The sequence below is a fragment of the Lycium barbarum genome, chromosome 10 (assembly GCF_019175385.1).
Source record: "Lycium barbarum isolate Lr01 chromosome 10, ASM1917538v2, whole genome shotgun sequence".
Classification (NCBI taxonomy): domain Eukaryota; kingdom Viridiplantae; phylum Streptophyta; class Magnoliopsida; order Solanales; family Solanaceae; genus Lycium; species Lycium barbarum.
The window spans coordinates 119,873,618-119,882,992 of record NC_083346.1 but is presented as its reverse complement, the minus strand read 5'-3'; the positions used below and the strand labels follow the sequence as shown (position 1 = coordinate 119,882,992).

The 9,375-nt window shown below is 35.1% G+C and overlaps 1 protein-coding gene and 1 long non-coding RNA gene across 7 annotated transcripts; one reads left to right on the top strand and one right to left on the bottom strand.

Annotated features, from left to right (window-relative positions):
* Nucleotides 1-1,076: 1,076 nt before the first annotated feature.
* Nucleotides 1,077-6,169, top strand: LOC132615629 (uncharacterized). Of its 6 annotated transcripts, none has more exons than XR_009572770.1 (7): nucleotides 1,077-2,030; nucleotides 2,945-3,068; nucleotides 4,508-4,632; nucleotides 4,883-5,000; nucleotides 5,074-5,231; nucleotides 5,500-5,620; nucleotides 5,802-6,169. It is a non-coding gene; the product is annotated as an uncharacterized LOC132615629 (long non-coding RNA). The 6 variants fall into 6 exon arrangements; XR_009572773.1 differs by lacking the exon at nucleotides 5,074-5,231 and adding an exon at nucleotides 4,716-4,786; XR_009572772.1 differs by lacking the exon at nucleotides 5,074-5,231 and having other exon boundaries at nucleotides 5,731-6,169.
* Nucleotides 6,170-7,697: 1,528 nt separating this feature from the next.
* Nucleotides 7,698-8,249, bottom strand: LOC132613411 (uncharacterized). The gene has a single exon (XM_060327428.1). The coding sequence runs from the start codon at nucleotides 8,247-8,249 to the stop codon at nucleotides 7,698-7,700; it is 552 nt and encodes a 183-aa protein (XP_060183411.1).
* Nucleotides 8,250-9,375: the final 1,126 nt, after the last annotated feature.

The following is a 9,375-nucleotide window of genomic DNA, read 5'->3' as shown; positions in this document are numbered from 1 at the left end:
TTTCTTTTTTTCCACAAACCACGTATTCATGTTTCGATTTTCTAAACTTTAATCACATAACTGGAAATTTGAATATTTTTAAAAATGTACCTTTCGCTTAGCTTGCATCTTTGTCTATTTTGAAAATGTGACCTTTCATTTTCTTTTTTCCCATAAACCACATGTTCATGTTTCGATTTTCTAAATTTTAATCACGTAACAGGAAATTTGGATATTTTTAAGAATGTTCCGTTCGCTTAGCTTGCATCTTTGTCCATTTTGAAAATGTGACCTTTCATTTTCTTTTTTCCCATAAACCACATGTTCATGTTTCGATTTTCTAAACTTTAATCACGTAACAGGAAATTTGGATATTTTTAAGAATGTTCATTTCGCTTAGCTTGCATCTTTGTCCATTTTGAAAATGTGGCCTTTCATTTTATTTTTTTCCACAAACCACATGTTCATTTTGAAAATCGGGTTATGTTGTGGATTTTCGTTAATACGGGGGCATATTTGAAAACTTTAAAGAGGGAGGGGTATCTTTGACCCAAAATTAATTCGGAGGATATTTTTAGCTTGTACCAAAGTAGAGGGCATTTTTGACCCTCTTCCTTTAATTTAATCCACATGGACTTTTTTTTTCTCAGTCCACATGGTAAAAAGACCCGATCCGACCCAAACCCAACCCAAATCTAGGCCTATTCAGGAAAAATTTAGGCCTTTAAATTTTGTAAAATTCCAACTGAGCAAAAAAAAAAATTTTTTTGCTTGAAGTAGAGTTTGCCTTATGCCTGAACGTAGCAAAACTCTACCTTGTGAATCCAAACTCAATGTTGCAATTTTTTTTAAAATTTTTGACTGAGCAGGGATTTGAATCCAAAACCATGGGATTTTTAGCTAAGGACAAAAATTAGAGACAACCAATTTGAGGGCCAAAAATTAAAGACCACTCCCCGAAAAAGGACAATCGCCCAAATTGGCCGTTTAATTCCCATTTCAGCCCAAATTGGTCCATAGATCCAGCCCAGCTTAAATATAACCCGACCCGACCCCTATCCGCTTTTGCTCCGGAGTAACAAAACTAAACGTAACAATTTCCGATTTAGGGTTCCACGGATTCCACCATCACAGCCTAACTGATACTCGGTCACCAAAGAGAAGACCGAGTAACAAACCTAAACGTAAAAGAGCTATTTTGAGACCTGCAGATTAGTTATTGGGTGTTGTTGGTATAGACGAATTTGACTTACAACATTTGAGTATTTTTGGCTGTTGTTGGTATAGACGAATTTAGGGAAAATTACGCTCTATGTCTACTAAGAGAAAATATTTACGCCACATAGCCCATATTTTGAGTTTGTTACCAGGTTTAGCCCGTATCCGTATAAACACCTTATATATAAGGTTGATACATTGCAACCCCCTACCCCTCCCCCCTCCTCGGTAACAAACCTAAATGTAGAAGACCTCCGGGTTAATCTTCATTTTCCTATTTTATACTTGATTTGCAACCTAGGGTTTTGAAATTTTATGCCATTTTCAAATTTGGGCATTTCATTATGCAAATCTTCATTTTCTAATTATAAGCACTCTTTTCAGTTAATTGGAACCTAGGGTTTTGGACTAGGGTTTAAGGTTTTATGTCATTTTCAGATTTGGGCATTCATTATGCAGATTATGATTTATTTATTTTTTGGTGTTTTTGGTATGGATGAATGTCTTTTACATAGATGGTGTGTTTGGTATGAGGGAAAATTTTTTCCAAGAAAATAAATGATTTTCCTAGCTCGTTTTTCTTGTGTTTGGTACGTAAGTTGAAAATTGTCATTTTAAGAGCATTTGCATATATTCAAAGCAAAACACTATGAAGTTTTGTTAATTCGGAGTGTATCTTCTTGTCGTGGGGGGTAGGTGTATGGGTGGTGGGGTAAGTGGGGTGGTGTGGATGTGGAGCGGGTTGGCGGGGGTGGAGGTAGGCAGAAGGGGTGTGTGGATGGATTGTGTCGGTGTGTCTTCATTCTGTGGATGAGACTGAACTCTTAACTGAGGTAAGGGTCTTTTTAAGTCTTGACCAATCTAGTACCTGGTTCCTTCTCTATTCTGCCACTTCTAGTGTAAGAATGTGCGTTGTTTAGCTGGGAACCTCCGTTAGGCCTGCATTTTTTATCTGGTTTATAATTTAATAACATATTCTGCCACACTAGTCTCAGTCTGGCCCTCCAGGCCCCACCCTCCCAGGAAGGAAGTGAAAATGAGGGACAAAAAGGAATGAGTAGAATTACTGAATGTCAGTTCATTGAAAGAAACTGATGGTTTTTTTCCATTGAAGCCTTTTCATCCTTTATGTAGAAAGGTGTTTAACAGTAAAGGAACGACGTAGCATTCTCTTTGTTACTAATTGTACAAAATGATGTCATTGGGTTAACATATTCAGATAGGTTGAGAGGTGTAATTATCTTATTCGCTATTATATTCAACAGTAAAGTGTTTAGTTTTATGATTGTCGACTTTATGAGACAAAGAAATACTGAATATAAGTCTGGAATCGGAACATTTTTTGACATTGTTGTGAACTTAAAAACTTGGCTTGCCTTGCACTAATTGTGGAATAACTCACATGTCATGATTTTCTGCATTTAGATAAAACTCACATGAATTTGTTTTATCATTTGCATCCATTGAAATACGGGTTGCCTTCTGCTGGATAACTAGTCTTTTTCTGTCACAAGTCTGCTGGATAACTAGTGATATATCGTGAAGATCCAATCACACACCCCTACCTGGTTGATTTGCAACCTAGGGTTTAAGGTTTTATTCCATTTTCGGATTTGGGCATTTCTAACCACGCATTAGAAAAGGAAAACATTTTCCCTAAAAATATTTTCCACTGTGATTTTTATTGACTTTTGGATTGTGACAGAATGAAAAGAAGTTAGAAGCTTTTTTTTCTTTTGGAATTTAGGTCCATATGCATGGGTAAAATATACCCCCGGTGAACCCCTATAAGTCCAAACAATCCCAATGAAGGAAGTGTCAAGCGGAGGAATGAGAAGAAGAGAATCGGGTAGAGAAAGGCATTTATATTGGTATGTCGTTACAGCTTTTGATTCCCTTTATCTGAAAAATATACCTCTGCGGCTGCTATGATTATTGTCACCATTGTATTGCCTTTTACGAAGAGACTTCCTTTCAAGTGTGAATCCAGATATAGTTTCAAGAAAAAAGAAAAAAAAACTCAAGAAAAAAAAAAGGTGTGAATCCAGCATATTCTTCACAACAGGTACTCTAATTGGTTTGAAATCTCTAGAGGGCATTTTAATTATGCTAGGTAGTACCCTGATTTCTGTAACTCTTATGAAAATGTCCTGACCAACTTTATTCTGTGGGATAAAGAAATAATTTCTTCTGTGATGAACATCAATGATGGACCTGCTTCCTCCAGTTGGTGAGACTGCATCCTGTCAAATAAAATTTTAAAAAATAGGGATACTTTACTAACAATAGGAGGAGGATTATACTAGATATCTGATACAATATCTCATGAAGCACAGTTATCGGATTTTTAGTTTGAATAGTTTCTTAAATTACTCAAATAATGTGTTAAGATATTCAGTGGTATGGAATCAAAACATGATAATATCTCATGTATACGCACAAGTAACAGCAGGTAGATGGAGAGAAATTTTTAGTGTAAGTAATGATCCTTAAACGTGGTGTTTCATAATGAAGAAATTGATACCAGGCTAGAATATAAATTAAAGTAAGAAGATCTGCCTGGTAGGATTCCTTAACATGCTGAGGTTATTCTAGCTTGGCATAAGCCTGAAATATTGTATTGACATTAGATACCCTTATCAAAAAAAATTGTATTGGCATTAGACACTGATCTATTTAAGTTCAAATACCAGGAGCATTGACATCGTCCTGGTAGCTGAATTTTAAAAAAATTACTCTATATAATAAATCCTGAAACTGAAGTGCTCTTAGTCGTGCTAAACATTTTGCAAAAAGAAGGATGAGAGGCTAGGTCGAAACCCAATCCCCCCGGCAACTACATCTCTACGATAAGAACTATAGTGAATGTTGAAACCGAAATACAAGCAAACATCTCACAAAAGCAAAGTTTGACCAGCTTTCAAAAAATCAGAATAGGAATGACTTGACAAATGGTTCTATGCTTCCAATATAGACATTATCCTATTATAATGGCAAGATTGAAACAAGTTGCATTTCCAGTCCGCAGTTATGATCCAAACTTAGGACTAGCTGAATCAGCAAAGCAAGTTGCTAAGTGCTAACCACTAGTTGAATCAGCAATACAAACCTTGGATCTCTCTGCTAAAACTTAGGACTTAGAGACTCTTAAGTATCCTATTAGTGATTGTGTTTTTGTTGCTCCAAGCATATAAACCAGTTTGAAAGAAATAACCAACTACTATTAGTGATTGTGTGTTTTTAGCTGCAAGCATATAAGAATGTTTGCTTATTTCCTGCAACTAATACATAATCCAATTGATACTTTTAGGTATGATCGTAGAACTGTGACCTTGTGGGGTGAGCTAGCTGAAAAAGATGGGGAAATACTACAAAAACTGATAGATACAAAACCCGTCGTAGCATTTTGTGATGTGAAAGGGTCGACGTATCAAGGTAATATATCGAAAACTCTTTTTACGTTCACAATTAATTCTTTATATTACATCTTTACTAAACTTTATTTTGTGTGTTGTGAGGATATCTACCACTCATATTAGTAGTGTGTTGATCAACCCGACATTTCAAAAGCAAACAAGTTGCAAAATTGGTAATATATGATATTATTTGTTCACCCAAAATGTTACTACTTACGGTTTAGTTATAAAATACTTGATAATCCAATAAATTTCATACTTCATTACAGGCATGATTGTTTGAAAGCGCAAAATAAAGATATTACATTAATGCCAGCTAAGATGATTAGAGAAGCCAAAGAAGTGAAGATCAAAGATATCATAAATGGTTCGTATGCAACTATGAAGGTACATTTTGTACAATATTTCAGAATGATATACTTGTTTTGGATGGGTTATATCTAATAAAATAAATATGTAGGATTTATATTGTAGATTTAATGCACGAGTAACAGTGATTATAGACAAAGATGAGCCATGGTATTCTTCTTGCAAGAAATGCTATAAGATAGTCAATATTGAAAATAAAATTGCAAATTGTAGCAATTGGAGGTCAGAAACCGTCGATTACGAGGAAAGGTAAATATGTGAAAGCTTTTTTACATTTTTTATATCTCTTGATATTAACTCCGCCTGTGTGAGCTCGCTCACATTGCCGGTCCCAAGCCCGGATAAAGGAGGAGGGTTGCCGAGGGTCAATCGGAAACAGCCTCCCTACCCAGGTAGGGGTAAGGCTGCGTACATCTTACCCTCCCCAGACCCCACTATTGTGGGATTACACTAGGTAGTGACCAAGATATCTCTTGATATTAAATAAGTTATTAACTTTTTTATACATTATTTGTAGATATCGTTTAAAAATTGAGGTGTTCGATGGTGAATGACATAGCAATGTTACACTTTTTGACGCTGCAAGGTACTTGCTAGGTTGTGATGTTAACGAATACATCCAATCAATCTCTAAATAGGTAATCTCATATTTCCATTTTATCTATAGTATACGTGATAGCTATTTGGATATTTTTGTGCTTCTTATTAGCAAAATAATGTTAGCTAATTTGTTCTTATGCTACTACAGAAAGAAGAATCAGAGTTTTACTATAAGATGATCTTGAGTAAGAATAAAGAGTTTACTTTTTTTGGTCAAAGTTGACAAGTGAACTCAAGCCAATGGTGTCAAGAGGAGCTTAATTGCTGAAGAGATGCATGAAGTTGGAACTATTGCTGCAATTGAAATTGAGGAAGAAGCAATAGAGGTGCAGAAAAAACACGCGAAGAAAACAAGGAATTGTGGAGACAAAGAAGACCCTCATTCAATAATTTATAAGAAAATCAAAATAGAAAAGGATTAGGGATTTATTGTTGTTTTGTCATTCCAGTGGACATTCATTATCTTTTTTATGAGTAGATTTCCCCTAGTCTTTATTTAATTCTCTTATGCTATTGTAGTGTACTTTCGTTAGTCTATAATATGTTACTATTTAAGCTTCTTTTGAGAATTATATTTAGTAATTTGGTCAATTTAGGATATCTTTTGTACACATATATTGGCAGCAATTTCTTCAAGCGTCGTTGAAGTCGATCTATGTTTTCTACAATGCTCATGTAATTTACTTGGCATAATGAAACATACCCGCAAAGATAGCCTTTGATATTGTAGAATTTGAGATGGTAACAGACAAAAGTAATTGCTTACTAACACCTTCCCCCCTTTTTAGTCCGAGCTTGGGAGCGGCTGATTTAATGAGCGGAGTTATGATGATCACCTAAACAAACAATCTAGCAACAAGCAGATCAAACTACAAAAGAACACGAGGAGAACCACTGTTACTGGAATCACCGTCCACAAATATTTGATTCGAGCTCAATACCAGCATATAAGCAAAGCTCAAGTAGGCACTCTTTAGCAAACTATGCATCTTAAAGTAATGGCTGAAAATTTTGAGTTTCCTTACTTCTCTTTCGGGTATACGTAGCATTACAAAAGCTTAGTATTTGTTTATTTAGATAAGTACTTGCGCGTTTTACATGTTATCAGTGGGAATCACCACAGGTAATAGCAGAAAAAGCTTGGTACGCTGGATAATGAAAGAGAATAATACTCAGTGCTGGCATTGCTTAGCATTTATGACTCTGGTAAAACAGGCACATACACAATCTACGTATAAAATATTGTAAAACATCAGATAGTTGTCCTTGGCAGAATCCAAAAGCAAAATTATCTATGCTTCTAGTATTGTAAAACAGTAGTTTATGACTGCTCAAGATGTTAGAGCAAAATTGTCGCATGAAGCAACTGGCCTTTTGAGCACATGATGATTAAAACCTTCACTTTTATCATAAATTGAACCGATTACACAGATAAGCTACCAAGAAATATAACATTAGAATTTCCCACTTGAAACAACACTAGATCAAATCAGACAAATAAAAGGAAAGCAAAAGGAAAAAGAACACAATCGCTGTATTCACTGCCTACTAAGAATAAAAATGGAAACACTTCATCCAACTTTACCACAAAAAATAACATTTGATTGCTCTCACTTTTATCATAAATTGAACCACTACACTGATAAGTTACCAAGAAATATAACATTAGAATCTCCCGCTTGAAACAACACTAGATCAAATCAGACAATAAAAGGAAAAAGAACACATTGTTGTATTCGCTGCCTAGTAAGAATAAAAATGGAAACATTTCATCCAAATTTACCACAAAAAAATATTTGATTGCTCTTACTTTTATCATAAATTGAAGCGACTACATTGATAAGCTACCAAGAAATATAACACTAGAATTTCCCACTTGAAACAACACTGGATCAAACCAGACAATAAAAGGACAGCAAAAGGAAAAAGAACTACATTGTTGTATTCACTACCTAGTAATAAGAATAAAAATGGAACACACTTCATCCCAATTTACCACAAATATAACATTTGATTATGATCGCGCCTACTTCTGACTTCTAGCTGGAAAAATCTTTTGAAGAGCCAAGATCTCACTTTCTCTACTTCTTTTTCTTCTCAGTGTTCTCTCTTTGATCAGGCAAAGCTTTCATAAATAGGCAATGCTAATGAATCCGAAAACTTCAAATGAAAAGCTCTAACACCACTCAATTTTTTTGGAACAAATTCAACAACACCATCAATAGCAGCTAAAACATTCTCCATAACTTCACCACTTTCCATCCCATTTCTCCCAACTTTCAAAACACTACAAGTCCCATTCCCTAAACACAACAAAGTCGACGAAAACGCTCTTTCTATCTCCTCTTTCCAATTACTATTCCCTCTTAAATCAACAGGCACAGGTACTTTCCTTTTCTTTTTATAAAATTGCTTCCCTAATAAACCACGAAGCAAATTAGCCACTGTTTTATCAGCTAAAAACAGTTCATATGACTCATACAAATCCCTTTTAGCCTCAAAAGAATTATATTCAGCTTTCAACTTGGATAACTTCAAAACTTTTGTAATTGGTATTTCTAAAGATTTGATCTTTTTTTGAGCTGTTTCAACATCAACATTGGTTCTTGAGATGTGGGGTCCATCAAGATTTGGATTTTGAGTTGTGGGGTTTTTTGGGATTGTCATTAATGATGAGACAAATATTGGAGAATGTTGAAATGGGGTGAAAAAGGGTGATTTTGTGAGGGTTAGTGAGTTCTTTTGGTGGGATTTTCTTGAGAGTTAATTGAAGGTAATTGAAATTATCATCTATTAATTGTGTTTCTTCTTCATCTTCTTGATATGATTGTGAGTTTTGGGTTTTACTGGATTGAAATTTTTTCCATTTGAGAAGAGCGTTTACTGCTTTAAGTACTTTGTCTTCATTGATTTTCGCCATTATTGGGGAAGCCATTGTTGTTGAGTTTTGTTTTGCATTATGGAATAGGTGACGGCTACTGTGAATTGTTTTGAGATGGTGGTGTTTGGGGAAAGGGTTTATTATATTTTTGGTTCACATAAGGTTCAGAAGAGGTTTTTTTTTTTTTTTTTTCCGCCCATTTAGGAGGATTTATAGTGTTTCCACGCTTCCCCTCCAGTGTGACTCGAACCCAGGACCTATCGGTCGTAGGTGGAGATGCTTAACCACTGAGCCATCCTCACTTGTCTCAGAAGAGGTAAGAATATTGCCCTACTATTTTTTTTTAGAGATTTTGCATAAGAATCCCAATTATCCAAAAGTATTGCTAATTTAGCGGTTTTGGCCATGAAAATAAAATATTTTTCACTTTTTATTTGGTATAATGGAGTTGGAGGTGAAAATAAAGTTGTATTTGGTTATAGTTGTGGATAACAAAATTTTATTAATTTTAAATTCACAAGAAATGCGAATTATATTCAAAATATATTAGTTCAAATAAATGAATGTTGTGGGCTAATATAGTTGGATTTATTATATAAATCCAACAAATATGGATTTAATTAAAACAATCCAAATGCATTGGGCTAGCCCACTTTGACAAGCCCAATATGTCATCTCATCCTAGAGGCTCAAATTGGCACCACATGTCAAATGACGTGGCACGCCAAGTCAAACAAAGAAGCCAATAGGATCGTGCCACGTGTCAAAATGATCCAGCATGCCCAGTCAAATCAAAGGCCAATGAAGATGCGCCACGTGTATAAGTGACATGTTCCGGCCAATCAAATATCGACATGTCAGCTTAAATCTGATTGGTCGAAAGAAGTCTGTCCTTATCACAACTCCTCCATC

Coding starts and splice junctions, on each gene's coding strand:
- LOC132613411 (XM_060327428.1), bottom strand. CDS start 8,249: ATGACAATCCCAAAAAACCCCACAACTCAAAATCCAAATCTTGATGGA.